The 20,481-nt window shown below is 36.3% G+C and overlaps 3 protein-coding genes across 3 annotated transcripts; 2 read left to right on the top strand and 1 right to left on the bottom strand.

The window, feature by feature from the left end:
- Positions 1,677-3,358, bottom strand: LOC108661655. Its single transcript, XM_018119280.1, has one exon. It carries the CDS (start codon positions 3,294-3,296, stop codon positions 2,214-2,216), a length of 1,083 nt encoding a protein of 360 aa, XP_017974769.1. The 5' UTR covers positions 3,297-3,358; the 3' UTR covers positions 1,677-2,213.
- LOC18603170 (putative SWI/SNF-related matrix-associated actin-dependent regulator of chromatin subfamily A member 3-like 3) lies at positions 4,183-10,747 on the top strand. The gene is made up of 18 exons (XM_007034985.2): positions 4,183-5,135; positions 5,247-5,380; positions 5,503-5,638; positions 5,768-5,821; positions 6,288-6,428; positions 6,539-6,690; positions 6,774-6,858; positions 7,023-7,244; positions 7,446-7,589; positions 7,742-7,894; positions 7,981-8,048; positions 8,221-8,343; positions 8,451-8,550; positions 8,733-8,845; positions 8,962-9,538; positions 9,641-9,712; positions 9,848-9,946; positions 10,391-10,747. The coding sequence occupies exons 1-18, from the start codon at positions 4,254-4,256 to the stop codon at positions 10,511-10,513; spliced, it is 3,378 nt and encodes a 1,125-aa protein (XP_007035047.2). The 5' UTR covers positions 4,183-4,253; the 3' UTR covers positions 10,514-10,747.
- LOC18603169 (uncharacterized protein At4g14450, chloroplastic) lies at positions 12,599-13,236 on the top strand. Its single transcript, XM_007034984.2, has one exon. The coding sequence runs from the start codon at positions 12,709-12,711 to the stop codon at positions 13,036-13,038; it is 330 nt and encodes a 109-aa protein (XP_007035046.1). The 5' UTR covers positions 12,599-12,708; the 3' UTR covers positions 13,039-13,236.

Below are 20,481 nucleotides of genomic sequence, written 5' to 3'. Positions count from 1 at the left end.
AATTTAAAGTTGATTCTATTATTCTTAGTAGAGAGAATGCAACAAAAGCAACGTTTAGATGCTCTAATTTTTCCTCTTCCAAGATATGCCATTCTTTCACCACCAAGCTCTTGCACTTGGTGGTACCCATCTCCTCTCTTTAAGAGACAGATTTGATTTCCAAGTTTAGAATCAAAACTTTACATTACCCCAGCCAGAGGAGAACCATTGTTTCCTCTGTTATGAATATATTCTGAATTAAAAAAAAAAAAAACCTTTACATTACATTAATTACTTTGCAAGTTTAGGATCAATTCCCTTGGTTTTTTGTTGCTTTATCGATGGCTTGCTGCTGCAACCTTGAACGATCGAAAAAGAACCAAAAGACAAAAAAAAAAAAAAAAAAACTTTTTCGTTGATTCGTTTAAGGTAAAAATGGTAAGGATGGGCCATGGAATTCTGCTAAATTGACTTGATTAAAACTTGGTAGGACAAAAGTCCTACATAAATTGGTGGGATGTATATTTTGATTTTGGGATAAGCACTATTCTATCTATATAAACATGTTTGTCCTTTGATTTCCTTTCGGTCCTAGTCGCTTGAGTGCATGCATATACATTAGGTAAAAGCCCCTTCAAAATCTTCTACTTGACACTCTGGTACTAAGACTATCGTGAATTCATTATTAAAACATCCAACTCTAACAAATGATACACTTTATATATATATATACACACAAATAAATTATTTTCAACATGTGACTATTATTGTGTACAAGCGGTAACAATTTTGTTCATGAAACTTTTCTAATTGCTACAAGAAATAAGGATGTTTAGTGCTTAATTACCTGCAATATTTTGACCTTTTAATAATTGATTCTCTTAAGGCAATTTTGAATATTGAAGTACCTTTTAAATTTATTTTTCTATTAAAAAAAGTTACTAATTAACATTAAAGCAATGGAGCATGAACATAGCAAAATGAGCTACATTAATTAAAATTAAATCTCTAACAAGATCTTGTATAATAGTAATTTAAGTGTAAATCTAACTATGAGATAGTGCACATTTCAAAAAAAAAATGGTATAAAACAATTTCATTAGAACGTAATTTTCAAATAAACTTATAATTACATTTAAGTGAAATATGCGGATTCTTTTTATACAATAACATTCGGTATGACTTTTTATGGAGGAATGAAACTCCTAACTCAGGTGAGAAGGTTATAACAATCCCGATGAACAATAAAGTTACATTCAGACTCTACACACTCGATAGTCAAATCTTGACAAGGCTTATTACATTTAAGGCATTCAGGATATTGATGAATTTTTTTGACAAACATGAGAGGGTGTTGATGATCTCCAATTTGACAGATGCTCCCGAGTTTGATAAATGGATATCTTCCGATAACACATTGAGAGTGAACAGAGTGTTGCAAATTATACAATGATAAAACCACTGTTTTGGATTTATTTTTTCTTCATAGATATCACAATAGTGATTTCCTGAATAATCATTGCTATCATGATAAGTGAGTGCAAGAAGATATTCATCATGTTTGTACTGAACTACTTGCGGTAAGGTTACACAAAAGCTATCTAAAGCAAAATTGCAAATCTTACAACAGTATCCTTGGTCCATATATTTACCACAAGCATTGCACGATCATTCATAACTGTAGTAAAATAAGAGGGTGTGTTCGTGTCCATCACAAGTGAAAATATCAGGAATTGAACAACGAAGGCAGCAAAAACTCTCACATCTATGACAATTATAGGAAAAGCCACTGTACACGCATTTACAGATTTCACATATGAAAACGTTGTTTGCAATGAGGGTGACAATGCCTTGGCACAAGTGAAACCAAAGTCGTGTCTTCTAAAGCAATTCAGCACATGTTTTATGAAGAAAGAAATCACATTGTAAACAATAGTAAAAGGAAGTTGAGATTGGCAACATGCACCCATCACAACATTTATAATCTTCAATGATCATCTTGCTTAATATTAAGTCATGATCATAGCTGAAGTGTTTTATCTTTGTGGCTTCTCCAGCTTCATTCCTCTCAATAACACGAGTGATGGAATCAGCAGATATATCAGTCAATAATAAGTGGTTCTCATCTTTTTTTTCTGGTTCAACTATATGATACCATCTTTCTCTGTTTATAATACAATTCACAAGAACAACAAACTTGCAATCCAAACAACAATAACTCCCGTGCTCTGTATTCACATTGTCATGGCAATTCTACAATCCCAACTTTTAAACTCATGTTGATGAAGGAAATAGGTGTGGGAAATAGGGTGGTCATGCAACACTGCTTTGATGATGCGTGGCAAAAAAATGCATGTTTTGTGGATTACAATATTGCAAGTAGAACATATATATGCAACATTTTCCGCAAGGCCACATGCATCACAAATGAAAAGGACTGGTCTCCAAATTAAGGTCAATGGGTGTTGATGATTTTTCTCTTTAATAGTTGGTGGTGGTGACACACATTCAATGTGTAGGGCAAACTTGCAAGATGAACAACAATAAACAAATTTTCCACTGGTTTCTAGGCACATCTTGCAAGGGAGATTTTCACTATTAAATTGAAAAAGAGGGTGTTTGCGGTGAGAGAGGTGATTGATTTCAGAATGTATCTCAGCACATTTAATATGGAGGGCAAACTTGCATGGTGAACAAAAATAAACAAAACCAAATGGTTGTGGTTTTTGACACATATAGCAAGAGAAACGTTCACCATTACACTGTAGAACAAGAGGATATTCTTGGTGGGAAAAGTGGTTGATTTCAGGAGACAGTTCAACACATTTTTTATGTAGGTTAAACCCACAATCAAGAGAAAAGTATGTAGATTCTAGTAACGGGTTCCAACACCCGAAGCAATTAGCGCTCTCAAGTTCTTCATTTTGTTCATCAATGGAAATCCACGGTTGGACTGTGTGTTCAAGCTCTCCAAAATTTTTTTCAGCGATTGTGCATGAAAATAAAGCACATTTGATGTGAAAATCTAATCCACAAGAGCAATGATAAACAAACATCTTACAAGTTCTGCCGCAAAAGTCACAAAAACAACTTGCCCTCGGACCGTAAGGTGGGGTTGGCATAAGAACAAGAGGGTGCTTGCGATGAAAAGGGTGATTAATCTCCAACGGTGCCTCAGCACAATTCTTATGGAGGTAAAAAGCCACACTCCACGCAGCTAAAACTTGAACCCGATACCATCTCCCCACACCTTGAGCAGCTAGCGGCTTCTTCGCTTTGATTGCTTTGCTTTTCCTTGAAAGCCGGGGGATGTTCATGCCCAAAATGTTGCGACTCCATCTCTTGTCTCTATGTAGGTGTGTGTCTGAAACCGACGGTTCTATTTCTACACATAGATGTAAAGATAAGGCTATTATTTTTTAATTTCATCGGATAAAAACCAATGAGTAAATCAGATTAAGTCTTTCTCAAAAAGTAATGTTCAGATGCTCTAACTTTTTCTCTTCCAAGATAAGCCATTCTTTACTTGTGGTGCCCTTGGGGCTATCCCCTCTTTAATTTGCAAGTTTAGAATCAAAAAGTTAAGTTAATTTATAAGTTGAGAATCAAATCGTCCATTAGTGTTAAAAATAGAAGAATTCATGGTAGGACCTTACTTAATAAGCTTCGACCTCTAAATGCTAATTGATAAAATATCTTTAAATGAATATTTTAATCTTTTAAATATACTTTGAAATTAAGTTTAAATTCAAATAAAAAGTAAATTATTACTTTTAAGAAAATAACGAGTTAATAACTTTGACTGGGACAGGACTAAGTTAAAAGTGAAGAGCCATTTTCCAAAGCTTGGTCAAAACGGGCTGAGCATGTGGATCTAACCCAGCCTATACATTTTGGGCTTGAACAACCAATTTCCACACGACGGCGTTTCGGGGCTGCCTCATTCCTACGAAATAGAAGAATTAGGAAAATAGCAAGGGTTGGTTAATGTAACTTGCCCCAAAAAATTTCTTACCCTATTTAACCCACCGCTTTTCCCTCCTATTACTTTAACAAAGCACCCAAAAAACTAACCGCGAAAATTCCAACGCGGTAAAAGATGTTTCGCGCCAAAAATATTTTCATACAAACTAAACCCTGCTAAATCCCTTATTCTCCTCCAATTTTTACCCCTTTTCCCTTCTCTCTATTTTCCATTTCCATTTCTCAGATATATTTTATTTTTCTGCGTCATCATCATCATCATCTTCGTATCTGGATTAAGATAATCAGGCATGGAGGCCATGGATATAGACACAGTGGAAGACAAGAAGATTCAACAAAGCCAATCAGTTGCAGATAACAACGTTGTTTCTGTCGTTAAGTTGCTTCCTAACGACCCTGATTCATGTCTCCAATCAAACACTGTTAGTCGAATGGTAACCGCAACTGGGTTTCGGGTTTCTTCCCTGATCGGCTCACGTGATCAGTTTGAAGAATCTGAGCCCGTTAAGACCCAAGTGAAGGAGGAGCCTCTGTCGAAAGTTAAGGAAGAGCCTGATTTGGGTCTTCAGAGAAACGTTTTGATGAAAGAAGATAGTGGGATTAAAGTAAAGGAGGAGCCTGATTTGGGGTTTGACATTAAGTTTCCAGTGAAGGAAGAAACGGCTTCGGGTTGCAGGGAGGAAGCCGTTGCCGAGAAGTTTGATTCAAAGTCAAGGATGTCTTTTGATGAGTTTCTTCAGTTCACAAATACAAAGGTTCAATCTCTTGATGACTCTGTCAAAACTCAGATCAAAGAAGAGTCTCCTGGTCCTGTTTCTGTTGCTCAGGTCAAGGCCTGTGAAAATGCAAAGGTGAAATCAGAAAATAAAAACTCTCGGTTGGTGAAAAAGGAACCCGGTTTTGAGTGTTCTGAAGGATTGGGAAAACCGACTGATGTAAAGAAAGAGGGTTTTGAAGAGAGAAGAGTGAATGGTGTTTTGGTGGAAGATGGGGAGTTTCCTGAAGATCCAGATTGGTATTTGGTTGGAAGGACGATGGTCAATGCAGTTTCAACAACTAAAGGGAAGAACAAATTGCTAGATAATGAGATTGTTTACTTCACTTTCCCTTCTCCAGCAGCCAGTCACAAGCTTCAGTCTATAGTTCGCTTCTCAACTAAGCGCTGTGGAGTGGTTAGCTTATTTCAGTTGTACTTAATTTCAATATTTTTTTTAGGGGTTGATTTTAGCATTATTTTTTGTTGAGATTAACGAGTATTTTCTTTTATTTTTATTGACTTTTAGATTGGTCGGCTTCCAATGGATTGGGGTAAATGGGTAAATCCCCTTGTATATTCCAATAAGGTTAAAGTTATTGGTCGGTGTATAGCTGCTCCAACAACACTTAGTATTATGCAAGAAATCATGCTATTTGTAAGGTAAAGTTTTGATTTTTTTTTTTGGCTAACTGAATGTTTGTTTAAGCTTATAGATGGACTGTTTTTTTCTTAAATAAGGGGCTAATTAAGTTGCCTTTTTTTTTCTTTTTCATCTTTGGCAGCTTCTACATTCACAGTTCTATATTCACAGAGGGTGACAAGTCTTCATGGATGTTTGATGCACCTTGGAAGATGGAGTCTACGCTTAACCCTCTGCTTAATCTATTCAAACACCTGAATTTGAGACCATATCAGAAGGTATTCTCCAAAAACTCTAGTTGGTGAAAGTTAAAAACTGTAGATGAGGTCACTTGTTACTGTAGACCTTGCTATAATGTTGTTGTGGTTTCTTAACTCTGCTGTTGTTTTTGTTTCGCAATACATCAGGCTGACTTCACTCCAGAGGAACTGAGTTCTGGCAAGCGTGTTCTCCATATAGAAGTATGTTTAATTTCTCCATAACTTTTTGTATTGCTCAGTTGGTGAGCCTTAATTTGATCACGGATGTTTAATTGCTTATTGGCTTAGCAAGTTTCTATATGCCTAGATGAACACCGTCAACGTTATTTGCTTTATGCAATGGGTTCTGCTTGGATGTTCATGGCTATTATAGTGTCCCCCATCGATTTTATGCATTATTTATCTATTCATTTATGCATTGGCATTCTTCACCGTTGATGCAACTGATAAGGAATATAATAAAAATCCTTTTTAGTGATCAAGTAGCAACAGTTTTGATTGCACAGCCAATACTACAGTACCATTAAACCTTTAAAGCATAGTCTATTTGCTTAATGTACACCAATTTTTCTTAGTTGCACATTGGCATTTTTGCACATATACATTTGTTTCACTGGTGTTTGAGCTTAACACAGATGCACATTGACAATTTTGTTGATTATAACAGGATGATTATGGTGAAGCGGAAGGAGCTTTGCCCATAGCAAAACGAAGAAAGAGTTGTTTGGAGCAGAATAAAGATGAACAAGATATTTCAGAGGCATCTTTTAATAAGATTTTTGGTTCTGCAGATGCATACAGTTTGGAGGTAAAGGACCTTTTAAGCATTTATCTTTCAGTTTTGGGAATTTGAGGTGGTTTGTGAACTTAGTAACAACGTTGTGCTATGTATTCTCTCATTCTATCACAATCTCATAGGAAATGGAGCCCCCATACACACTCACATGTGATTTGAGACCGTACCAGAAACAAGCTCTGTACTGGATGTCTGAGTCGGAGAAAGGAATAGATGCTGAGAAAGCAGCACAAACTCTTCATCCATGCTGGTCTGCTTATAGCATATGTGACGAGTATGTATATTTGTTTTGGTTGTGAACCTTGATTAATCATTAGTTAAGTAGTGTGTAACTTGATCGCACATGCTTCCTAGCAGAAGGGCTTCCTCAATCTATGTAAATGTGTTCTCAGGAGAAGCCACAGTTCATTTCCCCAGTGCTAGGCAGATGGCCAGAGGAGGAGTAAGACACTCTGCATCACATTTATCACATAGACATTGCTATTAGAGTTAGCAGTAGCCTTCCATCTTTGATATGTTCTTTTTTTCTCATTCTTTTTAATGGTGATGGTGGTGGTGGTAGTAGTATTTTATGCTTTGTATCTAACTAGACAAATGTGTTTGCAGATTCTAGCAGATGCAATGGGTCTTGGAAAGACTGTGATGACGATTGCGCTAATCCTTGCAAGACTTGGTAGAGGAAATCCTGCTAATGAAAAACCTGATTCCAGGAACGCGGATGATAGCAGAAGCACAAACAAAAAGAAAGATGCTCATGCAAACACCCCACGTAGAGCAATGGGAGGCACTCTTATTATTTGTCCCATGGCTTTGTTAAGCCAATGGAAGGTGATTTCTTATTTCCCTCTTGTATTAAGAGATAAAGGGCTAATGGTTGAATTGTTTTTGAAGTTCATTTGTCACTCCTTTATTCACACTGGTTGATGTTTGAGATCATGACTCTGCATGCAAAAGAAAGCTTGTACAATGTTATTTGCATTATGGCACAACGTTTTATTGGTATCTTATGAGTTCTAGTGAAATCCCCAGGATGAGCTTGAGACCCACTCAAGGCCTGAAAGCATATCAATTTTTGTTCACTATGGTGGTGAAAGAACCAATGATCCCAGGGTTATCTCAGAGAATGATGTGGTCTTGACGACATACGGGGTCTTAACTGCTGCTTATAAAAGTGTAAGAAAATACTTTTGGTTTAGCTATTTTCTGCGCTGAACAGAGTTTTTGCTCCAATTCCTTTTCATCTCTGTTCAAAACTTTTCTGATGCCATGTCTTAATATCTAAGTTTTCCTTATTTAAACTGAATTCTTTGGGCATTCTGATACAGGATGCCGAGAACAGCATTTACCACAAGGTTGACTGGTATAGGGTGGTCTTAGATGAAGCTCATACAATTAAATCCTCAAAGACCACAGGAGCTCGAGCTGCATTTGCATTGTCTGCACACTGCCGTTGGTGTCTCACTGGAACCCCGCTTCAGGTTTGCATTTTTTCTTACTGCACTTATTCTTTGCCTTCATGATAGCCATGTGCCTAATTTCCTTTTCTGGTCTGCCTTCACTGCAGAATAATTTGGAAGATCTCTACAGCCTTCTATGCTTCTTGCATGTGGAGCCATGGTGCAACTGGGCATGGTATGACCAAGTTGGAATGATTTTATGTGTTTATTCTGTATTTAGATTCTGCTTGGCACCAAAAATGCTAACATTCCACATTTTAATTAAGACTGCAATATTAGGTGTAATTGGGATTTGTTGGTGAGTCCTACATAGTTCTTTGTTCATGATGTCTTTTGCATATGTATAGGTGGAAGGCAGAGATTCAAGGACCTTATGAGAATGGTAATCCAACAGGATTGAAATGGATCAAGGCTATATTACGGCTGCTGATGTTGAGAAGAACAAAGGAAACAAAGGATAAAGAAGGAGGGTCAGCATTTCTCAGCTCCAGTCAACCTTTCTTGTTCATAGCTTCTTTCCAATATGACTGAAAATCATTGTTCAGCGTTTTGATGTTTTATGCATATGATTTGTTAGGCCCATTCTTGTTCTCCCTCCAACTGATATTCAAATCATTGAGTGTGAGCAGTCAGAAGCTGAACGTGATTTCTATGATGCTCTATTCAAAAGATCTAAAGTAAGTTTATTCTCTAAATGCTTCTTTGATTTAGTAATTTGCTGCCTTACACCAGAAATGCACTGTCATATTGTGGAGGAACTTTTCTTTCAGACTATGTTCCTGAAATAGTTATTGCTTTTGAGTTTTCAGTAAATCCCTACCTGAGATAAAGCTTGCAAATATTTATTCGATTTAAACAGGTTCAGTTTGATCAATTTGTTGCACAAGGCAAGGTTCTTCACAATTATGCATCCATTCTTGAGCTATTACTTCGACTGAGGCAGTGTTGCAACCACCCTTTTCTTGTTATGAGGTATAATGGGAGTTAATATATTTGGTGAACTTCTTACTGGTGTTTTAAATAGTTGTCATCATGTATGAAAATTATTTTCCCTTTCTAACCTGTTTTTTGGCCTGGAAAATATGCAGTCGGGCTGATTCACAGCAGTATTCAGACTTGAACAAACTTGCAAGAAGGTTCCTTGAAACTCTGCCTCATTCTGTCTCTCCAGATCAAAATGCCCCTACCAGAGCCTACATTGAAGAAGTTGTTGATGGTATCCGGAGGGGTGAAAACAGAGAGTGTCCAATTTGCATGGAGTCTGCAGATGACCCCGTGCTCACACCTTGTGCTCATAGGATGTGCAGGGAATGTCTCCTCTCAAGTTGGCGCACACCAACAGTTGGGTTATGCCCAATCTGTAGGACAGTGCTGAAGAAAAGTGACCTCATAACTTGTCCAACTGATAGCAAGTTTCGAGTAGACATTAAGAAGAACTGGAAAGAGTCTTCAAAGGTTTCAAAGCTGTTAGAGTGCTTGGAACGCATTCGCCGGTCAGGTTCTGGTGAGAAGAGCATTGTGTTTAGCCAGTGGACTTCATTTCTAGATCTCTTAGAAATCCCATTAAGGAGGAGAGGAATTGGATTCTTAAGGTTTGACGGAAGACTGGTGCAAAAACAAAGGGAGAATGTTCTGAAGGAGTTCCGCGAGACAGGAGATAAAATGGTAAGCACTACGTATGACAATGTAGATAGCTTTGTGTCAGTGCATTATGACAGAAAAATTCTGATTAGCATTGAATCAATCCTTTTTCTTTTACTGTTGCAGGTTTTGCTTATGTCTTTGAAAGCTGGTGGCGTGGGCCTGAACTTAACTGCAGCCTCTAATGTCTTCTTAGTGGTACATTCTCAGCTCTGCCTTCCTCGGTCTCAACCACTCCCTTTTTGCCAGGAATATTTCAAAGATGAAAAAAGAAAAAAAAAAACAAAGGAATTTTAAATCTCCTGGTCTTAATTTGTCACTATCCTTTTGTAGGATCCATGGTGGAATCCTGCAGTGGAGGAACAAGCAATTATGCGAATTCATCGTATTGGACAAAAGAGAGCAGTCTCTGTTAGAAGGTTCATTGTTAAGGTGAGTTCAGTCTTTCAAGTTTCATCTATCTATTTGATCATAAAACGGGCTGGAATGCGTCACAAATTGACTCACAACGTATGGACTTGGCTCATTAATGTAGATGACCCGTGTTTAACACAAAACTAACTAGAGCCGGCCTCCAGAGGTTTGATTGGTTCTAACTTCTAAGCCAAGGACATCCCACCACCAATCCCAAGGTTGGGCAACTTGGACTCGGAAATTGTTTAAACTTGAAAAACTTTGATGGGTTTGTTCAATAACAGGGCAGTTTGTGTGAATAATTCTTAATAGGTTGATTAGGTCTTCCTGTTAGATTCTTCAGTTTAAACAGTTACTCTTCAACCTAACCAAAGATTTTTAAACTTGAAAATTCTGATTTCTTTTTCTTTTTCTTTTCTTAGTCATTCATTACTGATCAAATTAAACAAATGAATGATACAGGACACAGTGGAGGAACGCATGCAGCAAGTTCAGGCCAGGAAGCAGAAGATGATTGCTGGTGCCTTGACTGATGAAGAAGTCAGATCAGCCAGGATTGAAGAGCTGCAGATGCTTTTCAGATGAATTCTTCATCCATCTACAGGTATTAATCTTAATTAGGACTGGTACTTGAGTTAGTATCAACCCTAATTTTTTGTAAATGATATGTACTTAAGAGAGGACTAAATTACAAAATGCTTGAAAGCCCATTTTTGTAAATTTTGGCTAGTATCAATGGCAATTATACTCTCTTCTCTAGTATGAGAATATTTTGACTATTCAACAGAATAAAATGCACCCCTCACAGTGTCTTTTTGACTGTGTAAAGTGATTCCATCCATGGAAAAAATTTTTTAACCCAACAATGAAATTCTAAATGTTCTTTGAGTTATTCTGAAATGACGGTCCTACCCTTGACTAAGTGCCACCTAAATTTGACAAAAGCACCCCTTACACACAAAAACTTGGCTGTCATTGGATTTGGAAATATGGAACCTGTAATAAAAAACCTTAACGACACGACAGAGAAGATAACAACAAAAAATGTGGGCCAGACACGTGTCAATCCCATCAAGGTTTGGAATTGACCACGTAACTGATGTCCTTGCCGTTGGATTGGTGCTTGGGAAAAAACGGGAAAACAAATATCATATGACGATGAAATTGTTCGCAGTAACGTTTCTTGGAAGCATTATTTTTGTGGTCAAAATCCAGTGGCGCGTGCGCTACACACTGTGCTTTGCCCCCGCGGTTTGAAAACTGAAGTTGCGGGCTGTGGGGTCGGTTTAATCCGAAGAGTTCACAAGCCGTTTTTTGGTTTGTTTAGAACAGAAGTTTTTGACTGTTGATGCTATCTGTGGCCCTTTCGGTTTGGGAGGTGGCTGGCTTCCCAAGGTTTTGTTTCGCTCGGCCTGGCTGGCCTTTAATCGTTCATTTTACTTGTTCAACAGATTCTGGGTAATGATTGATTATTTTGCTTGGAATTTATTACGGAATATAATTAATTATTTATATATTGTTACCGTATAAAAGAAATCTCGTGGATGAAATTTAGAGTCGGATCATCCTTGACCTTCAGGCTCTAATTTTGAAAGGATTATTTTTTTCAAATGGCATAACGTTCTAAAAATTTTTTTTAACTCTTCAATCAAATTGAAATAATTTTTTTTTATTATGTTTAATTAATTTTTCATATTTTTTAAGTTAAATAGGTTTTCATAATTAATATAGATTGTGAAAATTGTTACGTAATTATATCAGCATAAGTGATTTAATATAAAATGATAAATAATATTTTGATTAATATAAAATAATTATTAATTATAAAAAATTATTTATTTAAAATAAAAAAAATTGATTGGACATAATAAAAAAAAATTATGTAAATTTTTTTAAATAATTTAAAAGTTTTTTTAAATATAATATATTTTTTAAATTTATTAAAAAATATGTTGTTAAGAAAATTCAAAAAAGACAAAAAAGAACTGAATATTGCATTTAAAGAAGTTTAAAATCAAATAATAGAGTTTATTAGTTCTCTTTTTCATTATCAAAATCATTTGTAAAAGAAAAAAAAAAGGGAAAAAACAATACCAATTTTATATATTGTTTTGATTCACCTAATTGAGTCCACGAAAATTTTGAATTGGTAATTAAGTTAAAAAATTTGAACAAAATGCAAAATTTGACACTTAAACATTCAATCACATCATAACTTTATTAGTAACAAATAAGGCTGACAAAATAACTACTTTGTTTTTATTTTTATATATTTAACAAAATATTTCAACTTAAAATTCTAAATTTCTAATTTATTTTTATTACTTGAATTAATTTAAATGACGTAATTTAACTTTGATATGATATATATTTGAATGGCTGAAAGTTTGCGATGTAATAAAGGAGTAATATTTTTTTTTCATGATTAATATATTTTTTGTAACTAACCCAAAGAAAAATCAAACCCATAAAGCAAAATTGAGTCAACAACGAGAAAAGAAAAAGGAAAATAATCCAATAAATTTCCATAACCCAGTCAAAGTCAAAGAAAAATCCCAATGATCTCTTGGCTTCAAAAGCCAAGCCACATGTAAACTGACAGCTAAGCCGACCCTTTTCACGTGCGCTCCACATGCCCCCACTCCTTTCCTATAAAAATCCTCTACACACAACAGATACCCTCATCATTTCTCTCTCTCTTCAACCAAAGCAAGAAAAGTAACTTTATTCCTTTCCTCTCGAGCAAATCAACGAAACGCCTCAGATTTCCCCACTCAATCATGTCGACTACACCGAGGAAAACCTCCGTCATCAACGGCGGCGACCGGCGACAGCCCAGCCGGCTTCAACGGCGTGCTCCGGCTTCCTTACAGATTAGTCCAGTGTCGAGCTGGAACGTTGCGATCCCTCTCTTATCGCCGCTCGCTTCGTCGCCTCCCTCGATTGATCGGAGGACCGTCGAGAAAAGGGAAGAGCCACCTCGTCAAGAGCAGCAGCGGCAAAGCCAGACAACGGAGCCTGAGAAGATTGTCTTTAAGATGTGGCAGCATCCGGCGGCGCCGTTTTGTTATGAACCGGCCCCGTTAGTGCCGTCGTTTGTGCCGGTGTAGATGTAAATGCAGAAAAAAAGAAAGAGAAAAACGTAGTTAGATCTAACGGCGTGCGTTTGTTCAACATTGCACGTGACTAATTTTGTATGGAATTACAGAAATGTCCATCAGTATGTTCATATAATACTTTCGATTTTTTTAACTTCCCTGTAACGAATTAACAAAGCATCGCTTCTGAGATACGGTTTACATTTCCAATTAATTTCATTTAATGTTCTTTCTTCCTGTTTGGGGTGTGAGAAAATGAGTGAAAATGAAGGAAAATGAAAGTTAACAAACGAAATTGACAAGGGATTTATTTAGAAGGCAAAATAAGAGAAGGGGTCAACAATGGTCATGTATTAGGTGCCGACTAGATTTGTTTGATGGCCGTATATGATCTGATCCTGTTTGAATGGTCATCCGAAGAAATGATAAAAGTAATCAAACCGAGTAGGAAAAATTAGGAAGATAGTATTCTTTACAATTATATAGAAATCATATCTTATTTCGATTGTTAATTTTTGTCTGACTCGATTTGGGAACTTGTGCCTTTGTTTTAATTTCTAGCCCACTATTGATGTAAGATTTCCACTACCAATTTCTTTCTGCCCTTCAGATCTTTTAGCATCTTTCTTTTTAGATGTGGTACCATGTTTGGTTTGCCAATAATGGTCGGAGAAGGGAAGACTAAATTGTTGCGGGGCCATTTCCTTCTATTCTAATTGTTGGATATGAGATTGAAATAAGAATTTTTTTTAATTATTTGATACGGGATTGAATTTGGAAGAATATAATGATGAATTTGTTGAATTATAAATGATTTTGATTATTTGTATTTTACTTTGATTACGTCTTAGTATAAGGCAATAATTAATTTGAATAACTTGGTCTCCATTGAATGGTTATAGTTGAGCACAAGGTTTACATGAAGAACATGGGCAGGGATAGAAAACAAGTGGAAGTAATTTTCAAAGACTTGGTTAGTGTGACAAATCCATAGTAGGTTTGATCAAAACCCATATTTCCTTTCCTGTATCCAGAAGAGAAATAGGGAAAAAAGGAAACGGTCAGAACAACTGGGACTGATTATAAAGACTTTGTCCCGATTGGAGAATAGATTATCTGGTACTTTATTGACAATCTGCTGCTAATAGCTATCTAACTGTTTAAGTGGGCTAAATGGCAAAGAATATCTAAGGCAAAATTTTGTTGTACGGGAAAAAGAAAAAGATTGCATATGGTGATATGCACAAATATGAAAATATAGTCATCAGAATTATGAAGAACAACAACCAAGTAAAATGGGAACCCATGTGGAAGGCAACACCACATGCCTTTGGGCGTATTTGGCCATTGCCAGCTTGCAGCATTTACTTGTCAAAAATTAAATCTCCGACAAATCACATCAAATGGACCAAACTCGAGTGGTTGAATAGTCTTCAGCAGCTCATCTCAGAAACAGTGTGCCTATGAGTGTGAAAAGATGGAGAATTTACAGCCTGGTAATCTGATCTTCCTAGGAAAAGAACTAATGCAAATAAGGCGCAATTAAGGCCCACTGTTAGCTTTGAAAATCTGTTTCGGGTAGGGGATGCTGCCCAAATCAAGCTCCTTTATGACATTGTTCTTGAGATTTCTTTGAAAATACTGCAAAGTGAGCAAAAGTCAACAAAAAACTTCGTGGGAATTCAGAAATGATATGGAAAATCTATAGAAGTGAGGCAAGGTCTGGTGTTTGATTGGATGTGATTGTGATGGAGGGCTATGCAATGGGTCATGGGCCTAAACTTATTAGTCTCGTGAAAATTGTAGATATCAGAAGAGACAAATTGGAAAAGTAGTGTCCAAACCTACCCATGTTAATTAACAGACCCCTTTGCACTGAGGCACATTATCCTGCTTTATCACTGTAGCTGCTGAAATTAATATCCGAGTTCTTTAGTTGTTCGAAAGAAGTCTCAGCATGAACGACACTTGATGAATTGTTTGTACAAATGAAACCTGCAAATGAAGAAGGAAAATGAGGATGTGTTGCAGGACGATCTTCCCCATTCCTTCTACGAATAGGCTACGGCTACTATGGATCCTATCATTTAAGAGAAAAAATTGCATGAAATCATAGTTTCTATAACCTAGTTATATATTGAAGACTAGAAGTCTATGTCCATTCAATTTCAGATCTCTAAACTTTTATGAAATGAACTTTAGAGATGAATTCCGGTCTGATGCCTTCGCAGATTGAACAAAAAAGACAGTTGTCTTCATCAATTTGGAATGTCAAATCCACAAGGTATTTCCTCATCCCAAAAAGCTGATGAACTAAACTTAGCCCTTTGGATGAGCAGATCATTAGAGCATAGAAAAATGATAGGTTAGGCCATTCTACATAGATCAACATTTCAGGAACATAGACCTGAATGTTCCATATACCTTTTTTTTTTTCTTAAATTTCATTGTATAAAACTCTCGAGGGAGGCAAAAACACTCCCCCTGAATCGAAACAAAGCGAGTTGATCCTAGTATGTTATACTCTGAAATGAGTATAACATTATAGAATCAGCTCTACATCTGACAAAAGATTTTACCTTCCTTAATAAAGTCTAGAGTTCCTAGCATCCTCTCATGACTATCTTACCCTTTTTACACAAGGTCAAAGTGACCCCGCCCAGCATATGAACATAATAACATCCCATGTCCCCCAACATAATTTGCTGAAGGACCTGTATATTTAACACACAAGTATCAGAAACCAAAGAAACTACATCCCTCTGCCTGAAATTAGCGTCACCGTAACACATTACAAATCGTCAACATCCCTAAAACAGCTTCCCAGAAGTAAACAAAATGATGACAGATGTGGAAATTGTTCTCCTTTATCCATAAAACACAAAACATAATATCCCCTTCCCCTTCTTGTTGATGAATGTTCCTACTCTGATACAATTCCAGAGGAAGCTTTCATCAGCTTTCTTTTATGTATCGTCGAGTAATCCTGAATATAAAAGCAGCTTTAGGAAAACATCACACCAAATTAATAGCATCTGAACTACATTTCTTATTGTTGTTTGTGCATTCAAAAGCAAGAAAAGTTCTTTTTTTTTTTTTTACAACAAAATGGAACACATGTATTCCTCATGGTAGCTTAACAGGAAGGATCCTCCAACGGAAATGATTTTCCAAGAAGGAACACAATGGAACTTTAGGGCATAGTAAAATAGGCAATGACAGTGAGGAAAGGGAAATACAAAATGGGTAACTAATTGCACATAATGATAGCTGAAATGGCAGAGAAAATGGCTATTGAGAGAGTATGATGGGACCAACCATTGCAGGAGGCTGCAGCTGAGATTTTCGTCTTGCTTCTTTAAAACCGGAGAAAGCAATGCAAGCATATAGGTATATGTTTATTAAACATGTATATTTTGAAAAATTCATTGTAAATTGAGCTATTGAGTTCCACCTCTGAAACAAACAGTCTTCAGGATACCCAAAGGTTCAAATTTTACTACCTGATTGCCAAATGGCTTTTGTTTCAACCGAGGTTGATGCGGTTGTTGCTTCTGCGAGGAAGTGCATAGCATAGTCTCTTGTTGAATCCGCTGCATCACTTATTCTCTACTCTGCGTTGAGACTAATATATGTTGTTTGGTGGAGATCCAAAAGGTTGGAGGAGTGCTGAAGACATCAAGGAATCCATGGCCCTTCATACAAGCTTTTGCATGATGAGACTAAAGAGCTGGTCATGTCTTTCGATGAAGCATGGTCCAAATCCATGACTCTTGACTCATCGTATTGTGCCACGTGTGGAACATTAATCTATCAGATGGTGCAAAACCGTGGTAAGCAGTTAGGGGGAGGTTAGAATGAAATCTAGAAATTGAACTAAAACTAATGAAATGATCGTCATGGGCTCACGGCCTTCATTAATAGTGGATGGAGCAGGACAAAAATCTGTGTGAGTTGGAAAGAAACGAGACCAAATCTAATGGACACGAAGCTGATGAAGTTGGTACCAACGGACAAGAATGGTCACTCTGTAAAGCCATCACAAAAGCCTCTTGTCAATCTTCTACAGCCGGGTGTCGAGACCTTAGCAGGAGAGATATGAGCCATACGCAGAACCTTGCTTTTCACATTTGAGAAGTTGAAGGTGCAATTGCTAAATCCTCAACTCTACTTTAGATAGACAATTTTGATATGAAATTCTTACAACCTATTGTTAAGGGAGGATGTTTATTTTCTAATTTCCAACTTGGATGTTCAGTTGGCTGTGGAAAACATAATTGGCTTTATGTAGAGTCCATAACTACACAGTTTTGCCCCTGATTTCAACAGTGCAAGTATGTATGATCAGTCAACAATGAAATCATACAAATTTAATTCCATCATACATGATAGAATCTAGGTAAAAATTTTGTGCTAAACTCATTTCATTTGTCACAAGAAAAGAAAAAGGTACTAATTGCTGGATATTGCTTGAAAAAACAGCATATCATGAACTATAGATGGCAAAGCTCACCAAGCAGAACCACGTAAATACATGTACTAATTGGTTCTATGACAAACGGAAGAATAAATTAAAAAAATTCAATACTAATTTCATGTTTCAAGGGAAAAAAAAGATGCAGAGTTTCGTTCTCCTCGATATTGCTTGAAAGAAAGTATATAATGAACCATAGGTAGCTCATCACCCAGCAGAACTATGGCCATACATGCACTAATCGTTTCTTAGTAAACAGGAAATGATACGAGCATTTGCAACAAATTCGTATTTTCGATCATTGGTGGTATGACAAGGTTTGGTTTGTTGTTCTCGATTGAATATGTCCTTCTAGACTTACTAATTTATACATTCGATCTGGTTTCTACAAATTTATATCTATTGTAGAGGGTTCTTGGTTAGGGAGAGAGGACGTGTTGCAATGAGTGAATCAGGATGCTTTAGAAGCGGTAGAGAGGAAGACTGAAGTAGTCCTTGAAGCGCAAGTGCTTTGGGTGGCAAGTGGTGAGGGATGAGAAAAGGTGGAAGAGGCAACGAATAACGGTGATTGGGAAAAGCTGAAAAAAAAAATACTTGGAGGAATCTAGAAAGAGCTTTCTAGAGTAATCTCTATTGAGTGTCTCCCAAAAAAATCCACACTTACCTTCCAAGTTCTCATATTTATATTAAGTAGGAACGCTTTTTTAGGAGTTGTTTAAGAGAGCACGTTCAATAATGGGAGAACGTGCTTGTCATGGAAAAATAGTTAAAGAACGGTTTACAAGATATTAAAAGAATGATCACGTAATTAGGTAATAGGCGTAAGTTCTTGATAAATGGAGCAGTAGCATCTGAAAGTGCGTCACATGTATTTTTGAGTAAGGAAAGAGAAAAGGGTAAAACACATGTACTTCAAGGAAATGTTAAGAGGAAGTCCTCTTAACTATCTCCATAGTTGAGCCACCAAGCCAAACTCTCTAAAACATTCTAAATGTGAAGGTCACTCATGAACTCTACCACTTGTTCTGAGTTACTTTCACTTCCTCGTACAAATAGCTATTGTATGCTTGTTTCAGTGTGCTTCTGTGCTTGTAACGCTCTTTGGGCGCTTCTGTGCTTGGAACGCCCTAAGCTCTTCTGTGCTTGGAACACCTTTGGGCGTTTATGCGCTTGGAATGCCCCTAGGCGCTTCCATGCTTGGAACACCCTTAGGCCCTTCCGCACTTGGAATACTCTAGGCGCTTCTGCCCTTGAAACACCTCTAGGCGCTTCTGCGCTTGGAACACCCATGGCCGCTTCCACGTTTGGAACATCCCTAGGCACCTCCATTCTTGGAACACTAGAACACCTTGGGCACTTCTACGCTTGGAATGCCCTTGGGCGCTTCCGTACTTGGAACACCTCTAGGCGTTTATGCGTTTGGAATACCCCTGGGCGCTTCCACGCTTGGAACACTAGAACACCATGGGCGCTTCTGCCCTTGAAACGCCCTTGGGCACTTCCATACTTGAAACACCCTTGGGCGCTTCTATGCTTAGAACACCCCTGGGTGCTTCCACGTTTGAAACACCCCTGGGTGCTTCCACGTTTGAAACACCCTTGGGTGCTTATGCGTTTGGGACACCCCTGATATAATTTTTCTATAAATAGTATTTTAAAAAAAATAATAATTAACCAAAATTGGACATCTACATTTATAAAGGAGAACAAAAAGAGATATTCAAATAAACAGAGAGATCAAAACAATGTTATGAGACATGATTTATTAAATAGAGCAAGTCATGCAAAATGGAGAATCTAGTACTATTACAGTACAAAGAACAATATGAAAATGATATGATTATGGAAGACGTCATAGAGGAATGCATATTGTTCTACATTGGCCATTAGCCATACATAGAGGTGGATTAGAAATTTTTTTGAGTGGTGTCATAATTAAAATAATAATTAAAAAATAAATATGTTAAAATTAATAAAGTAGAAGTTTTAACATTCAATTAAAGAAAATGTAAATTCAATTTATTTATTTAATACTTCAAAGTAACAATATTTAAAAAAAATTATAATTGTCTATGACGATTTTTCATATTTTGAAAACGTTGTATGATAGTGTGAGTAGAAACACAATCAAATACATATTTTCAATATATGTCACCAAGCAATCATTCATCAACTCGTCACTCATTCGATTGTGTAGCTTGTGCTTTATAATTATGAATCAAAACTATCAAATTAATCAAAAAATATTTAGATATAAAATATTTAAAAACTTAACTTGGCTTGAAAATTATTTACAATCAAAGCTTAATTGAATTGTTTTGAGAGAGTGAAAAACAAAGTTAAGGATCGAGAGGAGAAAAGTCACTGTAAGCCTTAAGAGTAAGACTTGAATTTTTGAAGAGAGAAAATACTTTAGGTTTTGACCTTTTAATAAAATCTTAAATTATAAAAGAAAATTTTTTTATCTTTTCATGTAGAATTGAAATATTAATATATAAATTATTTTTTTATAAATCTAATTTTTGATAATTTTTAAATATTATTTTTTAAAAATATATTTAAAAATTATTAATATATAAATTTTTTAATAAAATCTACCTTTTGACCCACTTTTTACAAAATTACAAAAATATTAATAGGTTGATAATATTATTAAATATATAAATTTCTAAACAAATAATATAATAAACAATTTTTTTAAAAAATTGATTGGTGTCCCATGAACATGGGTCCGCCCATGGCCATACGCTTGGGGTTCACGGCAATCACACTCACTTTTTCCTTGTCTGTTTTCCAATTCTCCTCAAAAGTCAACATAGATACTTCTTTTCAATGCAATTGAAGACACGAGGTGAGACAAACTCCCCTTGGTCTGCCTTGACGCACAAGTATAAAGCCATGAAACTTTTTTTCTTGGTTGAAAAGAATGTGGATGTCATTTTCAAATAGTTCAGAAACAAGCCTTATAAAATCCTTGTTTA

This window comes from Theobroma cacao, chromosome 4 (genome assembly GCF_000208745.1).
Source record: "Theobroma cacao cultivar B97-61/B2 chromosome 4, Criollo_cocoa_genome_V2, whole genome shotgun sequence".
Classification (NCBI taxonomy): Eukaryota; Viridiplantae; Streptophyta; class Magnoliopsida; order Malvales; family Malvaceae; genus Theobroma; species Theobroma cacao.
This window is presented reverse-complemented; position numbering and strand designations above follow the sequence as displayed.